Below are 19,378 nucleotides of genomic sequence, written 5' to 3' on the forward strand. Positions count from 1 at the left end.
CAACCCGTGCATATGTGTTGCCGATTAGCATGTAAGTATATAAAATTGATACACCACGAAGAATTACTGCAGAAGTGTGCATACGCACATCTACCCTAGTGCTACAAGTATATAGAAGTACTGCAGGAGTTCACAACGATGACTTTAAGGTGCTAGAGTAGTAAAAGGGCTTTTTCGGCACTCTTAAATTTAAGTAATACACCTTAAAACACTTATTTTTCTGATGTATTACTTAGCTCTAAGTTAAATACTTAAACATATAGTGTAGAACTTAAAATCTGCCAGGATTAAAAATCGGACTGACGAAAACAGTAGAGTAGTCTTGAAGTTTGAATCAAAGTGTTTCTGTATCGTTTGTTTCAATTAAGTATCGACCTACGATAACAACTTTACTACGACTTCAATTTAGTGACCTGTCGATTATCTTCTTTATTTTACAATAACCTGCACTGAAAATGATGAGGCAAACAGAAAATTAAAATTATTCAATTCCTTTTTAGTTACTTATCATGTGGCGGAACAAATTATATACGCCAACTTCGAAGCGACTGTGTTTTGCGTTAATTTGTCACTTTTGGAACTGAATCTGTTCTGCTTTTCTCTAAAATTAAGGTTCCAATTGCTTTAATGCCGGAATCTGATCATGAGTTGCATTTATTCTCCGGCAGCTCGGTAAACTAATGCAAGCTTCGTCGAAAAATTTTTTCGATAATATTTGTTGTACAAGGGTTAATTGGTTATTACTATTATTTATTATTATTACGACGCAAGAGCAGGAGAACCCATCAGGGACGTTAAGCCTGGTCGATCGATCAAATGCGAGCACAAATCAAATAACAGTTTTTTTATATCTGCATAAGTACGTAAGTATCACAATGCATAGCGACACTACTAAGCATCAGAGTTTGGCTACAGTGAGCACGTCTGTAATTCCGTATAATTTTGCTTTTACATAGAACATAGTTAAGTATGTGGTGGTGCTAGCATTTCTTTGACATCTCCATTCGCATGTACACACTGCTAATTATCAGCTGTTGGCGACCCATAAGGGAGCAATTAGGATACTGGGCCGGCAGGGATAGAATTTGGTGGAGGAGGCTGTGACTCGCAATCAACTACAATTACAAAAAAACACAGGTGAAGTTTTTGAGTTAAAGCCCGATGGAAACGTAAAATCGCGCCGCTGGACAATAATGTACCGCATAATTAGTTATATGTTTTGCGGTTTAGGTTTGCTATCTCTCTAAGTTCAAGTTCATTAAACATACACCCTTTTCCAAAATTTGTACTGTAAACTGTGCAGAGCATACTACAGAATCTCATCTTTTAGTAGATAACTAAGTATATTACGGGAGATCACCAGGAAGGTAGGAACTACTGTAGTTGTAAGAAAAACGCTGCGAATGGTCATAATACGATAATTTAGCATCGGAATGTCAACCGCTAAACTTCGATTGTCTGCTTACAGAATTCGCAGGTAGTAGATGGACAGCCGTAAAGCTCCGTAAGTTCTTTACAGTCGCACCCACTGAGTCGGCCAGTTTTTGGTATGTAAAACGGAGCATTCTTCACTGTGAACATTTGCAGTCCCCGTTTTGCGAAGTCGCTCGGTTGGTTATGAGTAACTGAGCCTGCGCAATAAGTAACTACGTTAGTTTGTGGCACAATAATACAGACATATATTGCACTTAATGTTGTTCCAAAATTACGTACAGTAATCATAATTGCAAATGTAGAGAAATGATTCCACTGGATGAGGTCGGAAAGCAATTTCGGCACCTATTGGTCAACCGCAAAAAAATCAACTAATTGGAAGCCAACGTCAGATATATAGCAGTAATTCGAAATTTTCTTCCGAAAATCATTTTTTGCAAAGTGAAGGTTCTTTCAACCCAGGCTATTGCGATACAAAATCATTAATTACCTTGTTGTATGTTACTCATATTTACTGTTAGATGTTCGTCCCGATCGTGGCGTTGATGCTCGTTGCGCCTTCCTGACAAAGAAAACATTGCTAAAACTGCAAACCATTTACGCATATTTTATCTTCATTATTTATAGAATAGCGCGCTCGCAAGCTAACCATGCTATTCATTGTTCGCATTACCCATGCTGATAGTGAACATTTTCATAAGGTCATGTTGAGTTCCCATGCATCCATCGTCGCCACGAGCAATAACCAAGCGCTGCTCCGACTTCCTTTTGTCGGCCAAGTAAGCCTTGTAAATTCCGGGCCAGGAGGCACAATACTTAGCAGCCGTTTTGCTGGTAAATAGATAAATCAGTAAGTACACACTTTTGAAAAAAATTAATAAATAAATGCAAAGTCAGGAATAACTTTTCACGCTTCCTTAACTTGTATTTTATAAATATTTCTGTAGCAGTGTAATGGCAGCAGCACATACTTGTCTTTTTCAAATGGAGTGATTCTCAGTTTGTATTTGGTGACATTGCAAGCCACTTGCTCAAATTTAGTGCAGTTCCTGACACCGTTTTCTACCGCTCTCATCGCTTTCGTCATTTGGTCTTGCTCGTCTTGAGCTGCAACGTCAACGCACAATTGTCAATTGCGTAACAAAAAATAATATGAGTTACAATGTAAGTTATAATGCGGCCGACATACAGTACGAGGCATCGAAACAGTAGGTGATGGTCTTTTTGGGCCACAACCAGAACTGATGCCGGGTGCTGTAAGGGACGAACGCCGCCCGCAGGTTGGATCTGGCCGATGGTCTTTCAAATCCCAGCGCATCCCTCAGGTCCGTCTGAGCTGAAAACTTTCATTTATAATAAAAAAATACTATACCAAATACACACGCATACCGACGATACGCCGAAGACTGCCTACCTGTTGCGCTGTTAATTGCCACAATAGCGACAATGATAACGGCACTCGTAATAAACATCCTCAGTGCTGTCATCTTGACTCCGGAGCTACTGAATCTCACTTCCGACCCGAGAGAAAATCTGGGGATCGGAACTGGAAGCGCGTGGTAGTATCGAACTTAGCTGCCGACTCCAACAGTTCAAGTCACTGAAATCAAGACAGAAACTGGGCGTAACCTACCAAAAGATAAAAAGTTAGGTATATTTTGCTTAATTAACACATTCAGCACGTTTGCCATCTTGAACCGGAAATTTACAACCAGCAGTATGGGGTGAAATTGCTGCGGAAGCACGACTGAAAATCTATCTCGCTTCGGCATAAATCGTCACAGGATGCATGTACTCACATATATACACGTACGAATAGTAAGTAGCTGTTGTACAGGCTCGTTACAACATTTAAATACTGTAATTGCTGTAACTACTGCAAGGTGCGAGTGCTCGAATAGTATGCGAAAGTCACTTCACCTGTTTTAAGGCCATGGCTATTTTGGCTTTAATGCTAAAATGGCATTTTCCGTAAAAACTCAGACATACAGACAGACAACTCAGACATCACACGCAAGTGTGATTGAAGCGGTCACTCGGCTGTCTGGATAGTCTCTGTGGCGGGATGCATGTGGTGAGTGGAATCAGCCAACATGTGCACAGGAGACATAAACTTGCATGAACTTTCGAAAGGAGCCGCTAAAAATGCATCCAAATAACTTTGAAAATTAACTTCTAATTTCGGAGCTATAGAACTTTTTTGAAACTCGCGCAATAAGATGGAAGAATATCTCAAAAGCTTAATTGCGAGGGCGAATTTAAAAATATTCGGTTTTACTTGAGTTATAACGATAACCAGCAATTGTAAAAGTGTTTTTTAAAAGCTGCAAGTTTAAAAATTTGTTTTTTGAAAAAAGCCCTCGCAAGGTGCAAGAGGACTAAGTTCTTGATTTTTTGGCTGCTTACATAGAATTTTCCCCGTAGCGTGTGCAGACTAGTTAATTTTTTAGTGGAATTATTTTATTTCAATAAACTCTGAAATGGCTGACGACTTTGACCAGTCGCCAAATTCAACTTTTCTGGCCTCTCTCGAGAAGGATGTTACTTGACTGCGACTACGCTACCTTCCCGGGTAGGTGGTTTCGTTTACAAGAAAACCGAATGCTACTGCACACGCTACTGCAAAATGGTTATGAAGCAAAAATTTGCATCAGATGTTTGTTGCTTTGCTTTTATTCGGATCTCGACAATTAAGTAAATTTCTTGCAGTTCTTTTGAAGGTCAGGTGTAAAGCTGCTCAGCCTAGCGTCTTGCAGTCAGGATCCTGTTTTAATAGTGTACGTTGCGACTGTAAAATGGTTGCACAGTTGAACTGATTATTCTTCCTCGAAACTTCGCATCGAAAACATGCGCTAAAGTACAGTATATCACTAGCAGTAGCAAGCGTTTTCGACAGTTTTTCACTAGTAGTGACAGCAGTTCTGGACTTAGAGTTGGAGATCTTTGGGTTGTGGGATCGTGTCATTGATTTGCACCCGTCCTCATCTTATCTGAAGGGCTACGCTTACTGGCTAGCTTCTACGAGCACGCGCTGGAATGGACGGAAATAAAGGTATGGTTGTCGGCTGCTACAACAGTTGGGCTTACATAATTTTTAGATTTTAAGACTTATGTATGGGAACAGTAGATTTTACTATGTGAAAAGTGTCGAAACCTCTGCTGTTCAGTGTTCAGTAATAGTGATTTGTCATTTGTATGTAAGCTGTAAACAAGAATTTGTAAGCAGATCGTTTCCGAAACGTTTTAATGAGGCAGCTTGATATCGCTCTGCTTGTTTTCATAACCATACACTGATGATACACATAGCGCTATCGGCTGTTGGTATAAGTACATCTTTACGAAGACCACTTGTACATCCATTGCCATAAATGTGTTGATTAAATGTATAATTAAGGACCTTACATGGAACGGTGGAATTCGGAACCCTAACGTGTAAATTTGACTACTCGTACAAAATGGGTATAATATATTATCGGCTTGTATCTGCTCAAACGCCCTGCTCTTTGCCACCAATGGTTTGATTGTTTCCGCAAGCCTACTTTTTTTTGCGAAACCCATGGAAATGACATTGTATGAACATTGTACTTGTAATAATACCGGCAATTCCGTTGGGGTGTGTATCAGTGTACGACGACTCATTATGGATTTTAAACCAATTAGCAGTGACAAAGCCAGATTACGATCATTTCAGCGGAAGGTGTTGTTTCGGTATACAGTACCATGGCCATTATCGTCAGCAAATATCTATATTATTATCTTTGTTGAAAGGTTGTGCTTGTGCTGGAGCAAGGCGAAGTTGTACGATCAGTGTCACGCTATCCTTATTAATTTTGCGGTGCCACCGTAGTTAAGAAGTCTATAAATACTCGTGTACAATCGGCTTTGATGTACATAGCGGTTTAAAAAGCTGCCACTGCAGCAATTTCTGCTTACTATTGGCTAACTAAACATTTGGGAAATGTTCCGTTTGATTTTATTTGTTCTTGCTGTGGTTATTTTAGGTGATTCGGCTAAAGGATTGTTGTCTTCTAACTACGATAGACTACCTGCCGAAGACAAACAGGATCAACTATGGCAGAAAATCGCCCGTGATCCGTATCGGGAAAATGAGCTTCCTACGGCTAATCCCAGCTTCTTCTCCTTGCTCAATCTATTTTTTCCGCCATTTCTCAAGAAATCCTTCACCCATGATGGCGATGAGATGCCCAACACCCGGCAGAAGCTGATTCATACATACGGAAGTGTGGCCAAAATGGAATTCCGTACCAACCCTAACATCACCACGTCGTTCACGGGATTGCTCCGATCAGGCGCCATCGGCTTCGTGCGTCTCTCCCTGGCCAGACAGAGTGAGGATACGTTTATTCCGGGAATGGGAGTGAAATTTTTGATCGATGGTAAACCGTCTCTCAACATGCATGTGATGAATTCGCTGGAAGGGCAAGGGGGAAATAAAAATTTCTTTGAACGGACGTTCCGGAATATCATCCCCGCTCCCTCATCAATGAAGCTGAAGCTCCTGTCCAAAGCTTTCGCAGTGGCTATTTGGTTTCTACCGGGCGGCAGAGACGATCGCCCCGAATCGGAAACAAATCTGCCACTTTACGAACATGCGGCTGTCGATAATGAAGGGCGTGCCGTTTCGCCGGTGGTAGCGCCATACGAAATCTCGTTCACACCTAATCCGGAGCTGGCATGGTCACCGGATACAACCGAGGATTTGCGAGTGAATCTGGGGAAGATTCCGGTGGGGTCGGTTTTGTATACGGTTACAGCCAAAAGAGGACTGCGAATGGAAGCGGAGACCATTGGCGAAATTATTAGCACTAGCCGCTTTGTTGCATCGCGATATGGAGATGAAATATTATTCTTTCAGCATGCTAGACACCGTTGGCAATCATCGTAGTACAGTTGAACGGCTTGTGCATCTTAAAGGTTTGCAGTTTACGTAACTACTCACTGATACTCCTACAGCTGAAAAAACTCAAAAATGGGTAGTATCTCTTGTATGTGAATTGTGGTATTAAAAGTTACGCGTTTGGAAGGGCCCTGACTTTTGTATGTAACCCGCTCCTTTTGCAAAACGATTGTATTTTCGAAGCACCAATTTGTTTCAGATTTTCAGTTGCAGATATTCAAATACTTAAGTATAACAAAGAACGCCCGCTGCTTATCACTACAGATTGACAGATTACACCCGAGCCATGCAGTACACAATGGTTTTGTTGCTATGGTGAAACTGACTGAAGTTTTTACAGCGAGCTATAATGTATCATTTATGCAACGATCTGCCGCCATTGCTTCATTGACCTTTCTGTAAAAACAATTCCAGATATTACGTATTTTATTTGTTCTGGGTCGACTGTCGATTACTAAGATTTCCAGATTTTCTTCACCAGAAAGTGCTGTAAGTATTATCTGCTCGTGGAAACGCGAAACACAGTTAACGCTGTTCCTGATAGCTGCGATACAACAGTATTCTGTGGATACACATCTATTAAATTATTATAGTCCGTGCGTCATTATTATACTAGTTAATAATACCTGCTCACTATTTTTTTTTTCGTTGCAAGCTAATTTTACTTAACTTCCGCCCAGTAATAGATATAACCCTTCTTATTACAACTGTAGAATTTACAACTACGAGCGTCTGCCTACGAGTAGTGAGGGCCCGTAATTGTTTGTGAAGGGGCAATCGGGTATACTGAAAATACAGGTAGAGAAACAGAGCTAATAAAATGTTTGTATTTTGTCAATAATGATAAATACACACCTGCGTTTGTGAAGTACTCTGTATGTACACTGTCTTTTTGTCATAATACAACATAATGCTGCAATGCGTTGCGTTTGGTGATTTAGCATTTCCATAAAAGTTTTGCAATGATATCACTGTTACGCACAAATGTATGCCCATAATAATATAGTACGGGCACTGTCTTGCTTGTAGGCATATCTATATAGACCTTTATACAAGTACTGTATTTTGATACACAATTACACACTGATACAATAACCTACAAACATGGTTTGCTGTGCGGTATAATCATTATAGAGATTTAATTAAGTTCTAAAGGAACGGGTTGGGTATTACTGCTGCATCGTTCTATCTGTACTGCACTTACATTATTTAGTCACCGCATCATATTGTCAGTAATACGAATTGCAACGTTCGGTGAAAGCTGGAAACGGATAGTGCCTTCGAACACTCAAGATTACTTGTTTTTAGAACGTTGCTTCCACAACTCAGATGGTTACCGATTTAGAATGTCGGTATGGAAAGCCCGCGAATACTGGGATGCCCCACGCATGCAGGAAGTGACATCCAACGAGAGCATTATTCCTGGTTGTGCCGCCACTCTGGATGTTCGCTGTTCGCGTGGATGTCTCTGCACCGTCAGACTTGCCGAAAGCCCCGGTGAATAGACATTAGCAACTATAAGTAACTGGTTAGCGATGCTTGTAAAATCAAACAAATCTACTAGATCTAGAGATGCGAACATGTGTAATGTTAAAGACATCAGAAATTCCTACTAAAGTATTCGAAGAGAACATGTGGATTTAATTGTTAGCATCCGATGTCATAATCGTGGGAACCTGGAATGGCATCCTCCGTGGTTTTTTTCCAGACAATGTACCCTATGCTTCTCAGCAGCTGCTTTTTGAGAAAGCTCTGGATGCTCCGGTACTGCAACTGGAAGTCGGCAACTTCATACTGTAAGCATAATGCACTGTGCCTGCCGACTTCTTCTGCTTCCTAACTGGAGCTATTACGCACTTTGCAGTGGACCGTCGACTTCTGGACCTGGAGGATTCCAGTTGGCCGTACTGCACTCAGAGAAAGTCAGCATGTTTTATTGTACGATTGCCAAAAGTGATTCTGAAAACGTGGATTTGTTTCCCTTACGAAGTTACAAATTAACAGCTCCCGCTTACTGCATGGTTATCGGCACATTCGGTGGCGTAAAGGGTCAGTACAGTCTGTACGGGACGTTCCGAGTGATCCACATATACGACTGTACTTATTATTTTTCCATGCGTATGTATTAATTTCTAGCTGAAATAAATGACCCCGATGTACATAAAATGCGTAATATGTTATTGAAGTCTGTTTTGTGCAGGTCGGCAGATGTTGTGCGTTGCTCGGTTGGACGGGAAACTGACACTGATCGACCAGGAAACCGTTACAGAAACACCAACTTTGGATGATTTTCTCCTGCCAGGACCTCTTTGCTATGTGCCAAGCAGGGACTATTTCATCATGGGGACATCTTCGTGGACAGCAGAGTGCTATTCGTGAGTTGTAATTCTCTCGTTTAAAAAGGTTTTTAAGCAATTTGTGGTCACAGTGCGATGTCACAAGTGTCTGTTAACACGGGTAAAATTTTATTTGACAGTAAAATTCGTCAAACAAAAATTCGTCAAACAAATTCATTGTACACTGTAATACATATTATTAACGTTTTGTAATTTCTAGATACAGCGAATTGGCGTCGAAAGCCGGAATCGGTACATCGAAGCCCACGCAAGCTGTGAAAATAAGGAAAACGTGGGTATATAATTGCGGCGAGCACTTAATCGATATTAGGCATACTGGTGATGGCCCTAAAAATGGGATTGTCGTGCTCGGTAAGTTGTCTGTAATAATCTGTGCATTATACCTAAAAGTTATACCTAAAATCTGTGCATTATACCTAAAACATTATACAGCTCACGTATTTATGCTCAAATGCCGCATTTATCGAAAAAGACCTCGTAGATAGAATTAGTCTAATTATGATTATGTTTGTGTACGTTAGGTGGATTGTGTTGTTATATTATAAAGAGTCTATATCGTTGTGGACAATTTTTCTTGTACAACAAGTCATACAAACACATTGTTAATGTAATCTCATGCATCAGGTGAGCGACATATTTTCCTCCTGGATCCCAATGGTTCCATGCGATCGATACGTCGGCTCGATGCTCCTGCTAGTTTAATTTACCTGTACCCTGCAGGTAAGGTTAACATAGTGCCGGGATACGTTATGTGTCATTTTTACTCGTCCGTGCAACATGGTCTGCTATAATTAAAACAACATTGTTGGTACATGGTAGTTTATCAAATCTTTGCAGTCTTAAAAATCTACAAATTTACCAGTTTTCATTAAAAGCCATTTAGAATTTCGCCGTAGTTACAATAATACGCAACATCCTGATTGTACGAGTGTGCCGCTATGTTTTTTGACTTCAGCTAAAGAGTCAGCGTTCAATATGCTTTTGGCGTCAACTTCACAAACCTTATTGGTGTACGAAGATTTTGTTCCCAAGTGGACAACACAATTTCCGTATACTATTATGGATGTCAAAGTGGCTCGGATAGCGTAAGTCGCGAGAAGCTGCGTGAAACGATGACGTGCACGTAGCGGTTGGAGTCGTTTGACTAAGAAAATATGAATGTTGTACATACTTGTAATAATCGCTGCAGAAATGGCGAGGGCATTCTCGTTACACTCGCCGAAGATGGGCACGTAACGGCATGGTATCTTGGTACCGATCCGGAAATTTACGAAGTGAAAACCGTTGTGGCCACGCGCAAATTTGGAGAAGAAGAAATGAAATTAGAAACCACTCGCCTGGCCAGTTTGATAAAGCAGCATGAGGACAACCCGAACGAAATAAAACGGGATCCTGTTCTGGGAACCGACGCCAAATTGTTATCGATAACTGTGAAAGAATTCAGTACCGTCATCTATGCTTTTGATCCAAAGAGCAGCTCCGGTCAACGCTTTCCCTCCACGAAAAGCCAGTTAGGCGTTACTCCAGTGGGGAGCGGTTTGACGGATGTCAGAGCCGAAATTCGTGTTCCGGTTCCCTTTATAACACACCCTGTGGAACTGCAAATCGGGACACTAAGTGCGTGTGTGGTAGGCAGTTGCCATCTCATTTATTCGAACTGATAGGTCTGCTTTTCAGCGAAACTGACGAACGTCGACTTCGCATTGCAAAATAATCTCTCGACGTCGCCTTACGATTTACGAGGGGAGGTCATTGTGTACGCCACCAATGAGGGTAATATAACGGTTATCGCTCGCATGCTCAAGCTAGCTTGTGTTTCATCACGTTACACACTTTAGATCGCCTGTACCTTCAAAAAGAACAATTTCAAATCCCACTGAGCATGGTCGCCCAAAGTGCTCCTTTATCAAAAAAGGGGTCGATAAAGTTGGACTTTGAAATTGGACCGAAATCTTTGAAAGTTGCGGAAATGTTCCCGGGTACGATCGTGGAAAATGATTTCGCTACCAAAGACAGAAATGTACAACAGCATGTTTTCAGATTTCTCAGCCCAACAAGATGAGACTGGGATGACTGTGGATTTTTACGGGTTAGGATTGGTGACAATGTTGATCTCGAAGAAACAAGAATGTTAGTACCGATTTAGTTGCAGCCTTTGGGCACGTCGAAAAAAATATTATTGTTTTTAGCAAAGGTTCGCATTCAAAGCGACAATTCCGGGTTGCTTTGTGTTATTTGCGAAGAAGTGCGCAGACGTCTACCATTCATCTACCCCGGGAACAATATGACATGTGTTTCTCCACTTCCGACTACATATTTACAAGAACTGTTAGATAAAAAAGTTCAGGTAATGAATGCCTGTGATTAGCGCAATGATTTGGACTAGCGTAGTTTCTTGCCTTGGTTATACAAAGTAATTGCCGCCAGCTAAGTGCGCCATTACAGAAATATTGTGAAGTACAGTAACTGAATTAAATAGAAATATTTTACAGGTCCAGAAATCATATGATGCGCTTAAAGAGGACCTAAACGCTTGGACAATACAACTGTTTGCCGTTCAAAAACGCTTTCTAACACGCTTAAAAGACCATGATGCCGGTATTGTACATCAGCTGGAAGAGCTGCTGGATGCCACGCAAGACAAAGTAAGTACACATGTCCGACTGCTTACATTTGAAATACAATATATGGCCTCTAATCCACGTTGAAAATGTCAACACAGATAATAGCCATCCTACAGGAACTGGAAAATACCCAAGCGAATCTGGCTACTATTAGATCCACATTGACGAGTGCCATATCCCTGATACACTGGCTGATTCGAATAAATAACCAGAAACTTACAGTGGCAGAAAAACGTTTAATCGAAGCGGTCATAGCGCCGGAATCCGATAACGTGGTCAATGACGAAGATGAGGTTGGTGTTATGATCTACAGATGCCTAACGTTTCCTTTTAATTTCCAGCTTCCCCCTCTGCTGCACGATAACCCTTTCCTTTTGCAGTCATGGGAAAAGGTCACCAGCGATTCGGTGAGCTTTTACAAGCAGAACGTCTTAAAAGAGGACGACGAAGTTGGAGTGAAGCTTAGCGAAACCAATGCTCTTTCCAGTGCTGTTGAGCTGATGAAACGTGCGTACCACAATCAGATTGTCCCAGGAAAAGGCGGCAAGCCGGGCGTCAGGTCGTCAGATGTTGAGAACGTTGTTGCATAGAGAAAATCCGTGTGGTGTTGGGACGTTTTTAGTATTTTATTTATTTCTCTTTATAATGCGCAAAAATTTGCCGGTTTGTTTCTGCTGTTTAGTTTATACCGAGAGCCACAGCGATCGAATAAAGCAATTAAGTCAGCTGAAACGAATGCTTTGACTGCATAATGAAAACTACCTATTCATGCTCTACAGGAAAGTGGTACTTCTATGCGATGTGCAGCTTGACTAATTGTACAATTAGAGAAGACCGTGCACTATTCGTTGCAATTTATTGTTAGCATAAAACGACTTATTGTATTTAAAGTATTATTCTCTCTTAGCTTCCAGAAAGAGACCGAAGATCAGATGCCGTACCCTTTCTAAATTCACCGAGATATTAACTCGAGTTTATGCTTGTTGTTGTACTAATTTGATAGACTGGCTACAATTTTCAACAAGGTTAAGTGATATTTTCTGCTTGTCTGACAAAATCGGCCTACAATAAGCGCTTTCGTTGCAATAAAATGCCCGATTTCCAGGGTCGAAAAGAACAAAGAAGTCAAATTTATAAATATCTGAACTCGTACTTTCTACGGGCATTTCAAGTAGTTTTTCTCCAGTTCGTTTTGTCAGATGGTCAGCACAAAATTACAAGGCTGCCTCAGGCTTATAAATACTGTTTAGAGGAAAACTCATTACGTCGCTGTCATATTGGGCGTTCTCATTTTGTTACCTTAATACCAAATTCTTCAAAATGTTCTCAGTTTTTGTATCTTTAGCGATCGCTTTTGCGGTGGTCAACGCCGCCTTGCCATCCGGTTATGAAAGCAAGACAGCCGCCGAAAAACAGGGCATTTTATGGTCCAAGATCAGCGCCACGCCCTACGCAGCCGGCAGCCTACCAAAAGACAACTACGGCCCCATCACCAGTCTTCAGTTGTTGATGTCAGATTTCGATAGAAAGGCCTTTACATGGGATGGCGATGAAATCGAATCCGGGCGTCCCAAACTCATCCATACCTTTGGAAGTGCCGCAAAGGTCACCCTCAAGATCTTCCCTAATTCCACCTACAGCGGTCTCTTTAAGGCCAACTCTAGCAATCTCGGCATTGCGCGTCTGTCACTGGCCCAGCAGGATGACAGCAATTACATTCCCGGAATGGCACTCAAGTTTCTGGTTTCCGGCAAACCTTCGCACAATTTGCAGGTGATGAACTCCGTGGATGGACAAGGCGCCAACAAAAATTTTTTTGCCAAGACCTTCACCAATTTCATTCCGGAGGCGGAAAGCCTCAAACTGAAGTTTCTGGCTACCCGCTTCCATGCGGCGATCGAGAGTTTGTCAGACAAAGAGTGCGAGCGACCGCTGGATGAAGGCAAATTGCCGCTGCTCACACCGGCATCGCTGGAGCACAGTGGCAGCGCTGTGGGTCTGCCAAAAGCGCCCACGGTTCTGAATTTTGTTCCTAATCCGGCAGTGGGTTGGAAAGAATCTTCCACGGATGATCTGCGTGTTAACTTGGCCAAGATTCCCGTGGGCTCCGTTCTGTATACGGTCAAAGCCAAGGCCACCCAGACGTCCACTAAAGAGGATCCGATTGGACAGTTGGTGCTGGACAGCTCTTTCGTGGCTTCCGAGTACGAAGACAAGACTTTATTCTTTAAGCATCATGCACAGCGCTGTTAAACGCATCTGGTATAATAGGCATTGGCACCATTATATAGAGTATTTAGCGTGGCATTGTTCCATGTACCCTTATAAAAAATAAAAATAAAATTTTGTAGTACTTATTTGGAATGTTATTACATGTTATTACATAATTGTTAGTGCCGGTAACTGGATCATCAATGCACACACCAAAACTGTTAGATAATAATACATATAACGCAGGTATTAATTTCTTAACATTTTGCAATCTTCTGTAACTTGCGTTACACTGAGAAAACGTCATGCACTACCGTTGAGTGTGTTTGTAAAAAGCCAGCAAACAGGAGACAGCTTAGTCGACACATTGCGCATTAATTATTTCCAAAAAATTTATGTTGTTATACGATTACCGATCGTGAGAGCAGACAAAACCGTATAAGGAGACCATGATTACGAGGTCAAGCAAAAAATCTACAAAAACAGCAGAAATTGTTATCAGATATCCAAATGCATAAGAATTGCAAAAGATTCGCGTCGCAAAGGATTACACTGTTTGCTTTGATATCAACCAGCCCAAATCTGCGCCCACAGTATTTGCATAATCGTGTCATCAACATGCCTGCGTTGACAACATCACATATTATAAGGAATTCTGTAACGTGAACACAACGTTCAGCTGTTGCACTGTCAGCTAAATCCAAAATTAAACGCTTTCTACAGCTTATCACTTGTGTGTGTTTTGTCAACTGTATATAGACAAAACCAGTCTATCTGTTTATTTTTTGAATGTCTGAAAAAGTTCATATACAGGAAAATGTTTCAAAAGTTTAGCTCAATACAGTCTGAGAAAACAACTATTGACTTTTATTGAAAATCTTTGAGTGTAAGCAATTTAATTTCCGTTCCGGTTCATAAAAAAATAAGAACGAAAGTTTCGCTTCGCTATTTACGGCACGGAAAGAACCTCACACCTAGCAGACGACTTTATGGTACACCTAAGGTATTTCTTAAGGCCAGTAAGCAGACTGCATATATCCATTTGCTGCGCTAGATTACACATGGTCCATTTAAAAATGTCCACATTCATAAGCTTAATTGCAATAACCGTTTTGGGCTCTTTGAGCACATCACATGCTACTCTGCCGGCCAATTACGTGACCCTGACAGGAACAGAAAAACAGACGACATTATGGAACAACATCATTTCCAGCCGGTATCCATCCAACAAGCCGTTGCCGACCCAAGGTCCGGATCTAATGAACACGGTGCTGCCCAACGTACTGAATCCAACCTTCGCTCAAAAGCCCTTCACTATTGTTTCCGATGAAATGCCGCCCGGCCGACAGAAACTCCTTCACAGTTTTGGTACGGTGGGAAAGGTCACGCTAAAAATGCTGTCCAATTCGCCCTACACCGGTGTATTCAAGGCGGGTAACAATGTTCCTGGTTTGGCCCGACTGTCGGTGGCACTGTACGATATGACCAATATCCTCCCGGGTGTAGCGCTCAAATTATTCATCACTGGTCAACCGTCTGTCAACATTTTCGCCATGGATAACGAGAAGGGCTTGGAAGGTCAGGGGTCTAATCGAAACTTCTTTGCTAAGAATTTTAGTAACTGGATCCCGAGTCCGAGTCCCAACAACGAATTCCTACAGAACCTGGGGAAATCATTTCATCAAGCTATCAGCACACTGCCAGGCGGTGCGTGTGGACGTCCTTTGGATGAGAACAAATTGCCGTTGATGCAGCACGCCATGGTGGAGCCGAACGGACAAAATGCGTCCAATGCGAAGGCGCCTTTGATTCTGACTTTCGCTCCGAATCAAGCCATTGCTCTGAGCCCGACCGACTCTACAGATTTCAGAGAATCTTTGGCCAAGATTCCCGTTAATACGATGCTGTACCAGATATATGCCAAGACGGCGCAGAATGGACGTGACGAGATGATCGGGCAACTGATCCTGAACAGTCAGTTCGTGGCTTCGGATTGGGGTGATAACAAACTGTTCTTCCAACATAGCGGAAAACGCTGTTGAACAGTTCCTGGACGCCGGTTATACTACCCGCCACAATACCCATCCCTAAATGCATATGGATAAGGGCGTGGTAATCCTCATTTACTATTATTGTATGACTACAGATAACAGTGCGCCTTCAAGTTCTTTGATAATGTGTAAGTAAATATGGATTATGGAAAAATTTTGCTTTTTAAAAGCTTTGTGCCGGCACATCCGACGCGCATTCAGTTATAAAAACAGCGTTAACACATTAAAAACTCGTGTAATAGAAAGACATTCGGATTATTGCGGCATGTCGCATTGCCTAGTTATGACATTAAAATATCCTAACGTACCTTTAATATCTACCAACCGTCATGCACCTAAAAAGAGATCTTGTTTGAATTACAATTGAGACTAACAACATAAAATGCAAAGGAAAGCACAAGGTATGCAATTTGTCAAAACGCAGTGAATGATTGGTTGGGATAAAATATTTCCTTGGGGTCTTTTGTAGCTTGGTATACTGTGCCTATCGTAAATAAGAGGCCGCAAAATTTAATTTAATACTGGACGCTCGGATATTGCAGCAAGAAGTTACTGCAAAAAAAAGTTTCGCATTCTGCTTCCGTATTCAAAAGTTCATCTCCGCATTGAAAACTGCTGAGATGAACATCGCAAAAGGTTTACAGTGACCGCTTTGGCAACAAAATGGTACAAAATTATTACGATAACTGATTTCAACTAAGCCACCAGCCAAAATATTGCATCAAACGACTGTTAAAATTGTATGAAAACGAAAAAGAAGTTCCGCTCACGATTGTTAAAAGCATCCATCCATTCTCAGAAGGGATTCAAGTTTAACCGTTTTAAAACTGCTCCGATATCACGGACTCAGCATCATTAGGATCTCTACCTGGCACAAACGTCCGCACACTGACCGGCAAATTCAAATGACCTTCGTAGAATTCAATCAGCTGAATCGGCAGCACAAAACGGACAACGCGTTTACTAAACAGTTCAGCTACTTCTTTCCCACCACCTTCATCCAAAACAACCACGACCAAGGCATCATCGTTATCAAGAGGACGTGTCGTAGAATGTTTATTTCTTTGCAAAATTCCTTGAACCCGAAGAACACGCAGTGCTTTAGAGCGGAGATCTTCAATTTGAGTGTTCTGCAAAACACGAAGAAAACCAAATATGAATACAAACCAGATCCTAACATCTTGTGGATAGAACCCTCAGTTTTCCTACCTCCTTCGCCAGTTCCGGTGGAATGGGGCATGTTATAGGATCATCATCTATGTGCTCAGTTTGAACACCCCGATTAGTGCATTCCTTTCCTTTGCGATTTATGGATATTTCGCGTTTCCGCTTTGCCTGGTTTACGGAGGGTTTCGTACGACTTACTGGTCGAGGTTTGCGAAATGTATCCGCATCACCTGCAAAATCCGAATTATTCAACATGTTATCACATGTTACTGCAATAAAATTAATTAAAAATCTGGCAAGCAAAAGTTCTTCGATGTAAATAAAAATCTGTATTATGTATATATACACTTACAAAGGTATCAAAGAAATTAAACCAACGCACAAGTGCCGCCTCAGGCGTGCAACCATTGTCGAGCAACAACAAAAAATACAGTAGCAACTTGTACGTACTTACTGTATCTACGGTACGTACTGTATCAATAGTATCATCACAGTTTACTATACAGTCATAACTCCTAACATGAAAATATTACCACAACATGAATACTTACCAACAGTTTTTTTAGCGCTGGGTTTTTTTAACGGAACCGTAAGCGACATTTCCATCCCAGTAATAGGAGACTCCTCACGGTCTACTGAAATTCGTTTCCCATGTATGCCATTTGATATTTCTAGAGAACCAGCTCCAGAACGATTGGGAAGCTTCTTAGCGGAAGTGGAAACGCCGTTCTGCAGCTTGCTGCTTGGGTGTTTGAGTACTTTGCCTGACTTGGAGCCGCCTGGAGTTCCTGGAATAATAAAAAAACACCCTCCGATATGAATCAGAAACGTAGCAGGTATCTGTAGTTACAGACTGTACAGTACTTCTAAAACGACGTAGACTTTCATATTTTTTCAAACATTTCCGAGAGGAAAACTCCAGATCTGCACCACAGCATAAGCGAAATGTACCTAACACAAACACTAAATAAAAGATCTACCTTTTCCTCGCTGTGCAGGGTTATTTTTATTCTTTGATTTTCCAAGTGGCACAGGCGGACAAACAAATGGAACCTCCGCGGATTCTTCTATATAAGACAACATTATGACAAAAATATTACCGGCTTCGTACTAAAATTGCCGTATCATCAATCACGTCGCTTGATGTGCCATGATACATAAACCCATTACGTAAAAAAAGCACTGAATGCATTCACCACAGTTAATCCAATCGGATACATTTCCAAAGGTAAAGCCTCAAGAAAACACTCACGAAAACATAACAATATTAAAATTCAACCATCAAACCAAATACCTGTTCCAGCGTCCGATACTAAAGAATCGGCTACGGATGCGCGTTCAGAGTTTCGGTGGTAATCAACCATGGCCAAGTCGGACGATTTTTTGCCACCTTTAAAACAATCAAAGCAGTCAGCGAAACTAGTTAACTAGCCATAAATTTACCAGACCAATAAAATATTTTAAAATTCAACCTTAAAAACATTTCTTATCATTACTTTGACAACATTACTCACCATATTACATTTGATTAGCTTAACATCAAGATCTTTAACATACAACTCAGCCCAGCTGCCCCAGTATCGGAATATTGAACGCAGTAATTTATTTCACGTAATCAACAACTTTTAAAAATATTTTATTCTAATTACATGTATATGTAGGAAGTCGAAATCCCCGTAAAGCACGCAAGTTGTTACGGTTACGGTTTACTTGTCACTAAACTGCGACCCTTCGCGCTGGACCCTTCACTGACAGCTCCATTGCGACGCTTTGTGTCGGTGCCTTTAACCACAACAATTTTCTCCTTCCCTGTTGTCGCTGTATCAGGCATTTCTTCGCGCTGAGAATCGTAATCGAGATCTGCGAAGGTCCGCTTCTTTTTCTTTCCTGACTGCTGCTTTTGTCGCTTTGTCTTTTCCCATTGTCGCAAAGCCTCTTGGCACTGTAGTAAATTCTCCTGCGGCTCCCAGGTGTTAGCCTCTCGGCCGTAGCCTTTCCATTTGATGTAATACTGTATCTTATCACCCCTTCGTCGCTCGTCTTCGATAGCTTCCACATCGAAGGTTTCTTCCGACAATTCCGAATTATCTTCTGCGTCGCTGACATCGCTAACCGCATCAGCGACTTCGTTATCCTCAGAAACGTTTGCCTTCGGCATTTGCGCTGTAAAATTATCCAATGGGTTTCAAGTCAGTCCGAAAGCCCCAAGGCCTGAGCTGAGCAAAACCCAACCAAATTCCAGAAATAATCACGAACAAAAGCAGGAAAAAACGATGCGAGCTGCAACCTGCATTACACACAGCGACACTTATTAGTAGCCACTAAACTAAGTAAGCCACTGCCGTTCGACGAGAGCGCAGACATAACCCTCGTCCCACCTGAATCATTCTCAAGAGCTTAATTCTGAAACTATCGTCAATAGCGAATGACCAGTTGCCGATACCAGTATGTAATCAGCAGCGCAAAAGAGCACCAGATCGAACCCTCGGAATGGCAAACCGCCGCAAACGCATAACTTTTCACAAAAACAAATTTACAAAAGAAAAAAATGAAAAAGGGGGAAGACTATGTCACTACAAAGCACTGTCAGCCAGGGTCAGGTACAGTACCGTAGTA

The 19,378-nt window shown here is 41.6% G+C and overlaps 4 protein-coding genes across 7 annotated transcripts; 2 read left to right on the forward strand and 2 right to left on the reverse strand.

Annotated features, from left to right (window-relative positions):
- Nucleotides 1-768: 768 nt before the first annotated feature.
- LOC129599563 (zinc metalloproteinase nas-8-like) lies at nucleotides 769-3,117 on the reverse strand. Its single transcript, XM_055497851.1, has 8 exons — nucleotides 2,849-3,117; nucleotides 2,624-2,770; nucleotides 2,406-2,541; nucleotides 2,108-2,265; nucleotides 1,925-1,996; nucleotides 1,714-1,779; nucleotides 1,467-1,631; nucleotides 769-1,115 (listed from the first exon to the last, which is right to left on the reverse strand). Exons 1-8 carry the CDS (start codon nucleotides 2,919-2,921, stop codon nucleotides 1,057-1,059), a joined length of 876 nt encoding a protein of 291 aa, XP_055353826.1. The 5' UTR covers nucleotides 2,922-3,117; the 3' UTR covers nucleotides 769-1,056.
- A 374-nt stretch (nucleotides 3,118-3,491) lies between these two features.
- Nucleotides 3,492-6,603, forward strand: LOC129599543 (uncharacterized). Of its 3 annotated transcripts, XM_055497843.1 has the most exons (3): nucleotides 3,492-3,508; nucleotides 4,366-4,486; nucleotides 5,436-6,603. In XM_055497843.1, exons 2-3 carry the CDS (start codon nucleotides 4,471-4,473, stop codon nucleotides 6,338-6,340), a joined length of 921 nt encoding a protein of 306 aa, XP_055353818.1. In that variant the 5' UTR covers nucleotides 3,492-3,508; nucleotides 4,366-4,470; the 3' UTR covers nucleotides 6,341-6,603. The 3 variants fall into 3 exon arrangements, with proteins under 3 accessions (XP_055353818.1, XP_055353800.1, XP_055353809.1); XM_055497825.1 differs by lacking the exons at nucleotides 3,492-3,508; nucleotides 4,366-4,486 and adding an exon at nucleotides 4,961-5,232; XM_055497834.1 differs by lacking the exons at nucleotides 3,492-3,508; nucleotides 4,366-4,486 and adding an exon at nucleotides 4,963-5,202.
- An 849-nt stretch (nucleotides 6,604-7,452) lies between these two features.
- Nucleotides 7,453-16,051, forward strand: LOC129580719 (uncharacterized). The gene is made up of 18 exons (XM_055471379.1): nucleotides 7,453-7,849; nucleotides 8,004-8,148; nucleotides 8,217-8,401; nucleotides 8,553-8,727; nucleotides 8,909-9,060; nucleotides 9,334-9,429; nucleotides 9,665-9,794; nucleotides 9,899-10,326; nucleotides 10,387-10,482; nucleotides 10,548-10,688; nucleotides 10,750-10,839; nucleotides 10,899-11,056; nucleotides 11,202-11,354; nucleotides 11,432-11,626; nucleotides 11,714-11,922; nucleotides 12,241-12,270; nucleotides 12,584-13,583; nucleotides 14,480-16,051. The coding sequence occupies exons 1-18, from the start codon at nucleotides 7,699-7,701 to the stop codon at nucleotides 15,584-15,586; spliced, it is 4,641 nt and encodes a 1,546-aa protein (XP_055327354.1). The 5' UTR covers nucleotides 7,453-7,698; the 3' UTR covers nucleotides 15,587-16,051.
- Nucleotides 14,518-19,340, reverse strand: LOC129599534 (M-phase phosphoprotein 8-like). 2 transcript variants are annotated; one of them, XM_055497813.1, is made up of 8 exons: nucleotides 18,473-19,340; nucleotides 18,057-18,152; nucleotides 17,743-17,829; nucleotides 17,314-17,550; nucleotides 16,805-16,992; nucleotides 16,464-16,725; nucleotides 15,904-15,930; nucleotides 14,518-15,631 (listed from the first exon to the last, which is right to left on the reverse strand). In XM_055497813.1, exons 1-7 carry the CDS (start codon nucleotides 18,918-18,920, stop codon nucleotides 15,923-15,925), a joined length of 1,326 nt encoding a protein of 441 aa, XP_055353788.1. In that variant the 5' UTR covers nucleotides 18,921-19,340; the 3' UTR covers nucleotides 14,518-15,631; nucleotides 15,904-15,922. The 2 variants fall into 2 exon arrangements, with proteins under 2 accessions (XP_055353788.1, XP_055353779.1); XM_055497804.1 differs by lacking the exons at nucleotides 14,518-15,631; nucleotides 15,904-15,930 and having other exon boundaries at nucleotides 16,054-16,725; nucleotides 18,473-19,339.
- Nucleotides 19,341-19,378: the final 38 nt, after the last annotated feature.

Source organism: Paramacrobiotus metropolitanus, unplaced genomic scaffold (genome assembly GCF_019649055.1).
Source record: "Paramacrobiotus metropolitanus isolate TYO unplaced genomic scaffold, Prichtersi_v1.0 Parri_scaffold0000004, whole genome shotgun sequence".
Classification (NCBI taxonomy): Eukaryota; Metazoa; Tardigrada; class Eutardigrada; order Parachela; family Macrobiotidae; genus Paramacrobiotus; species Paramacrobiotus metropolitanus.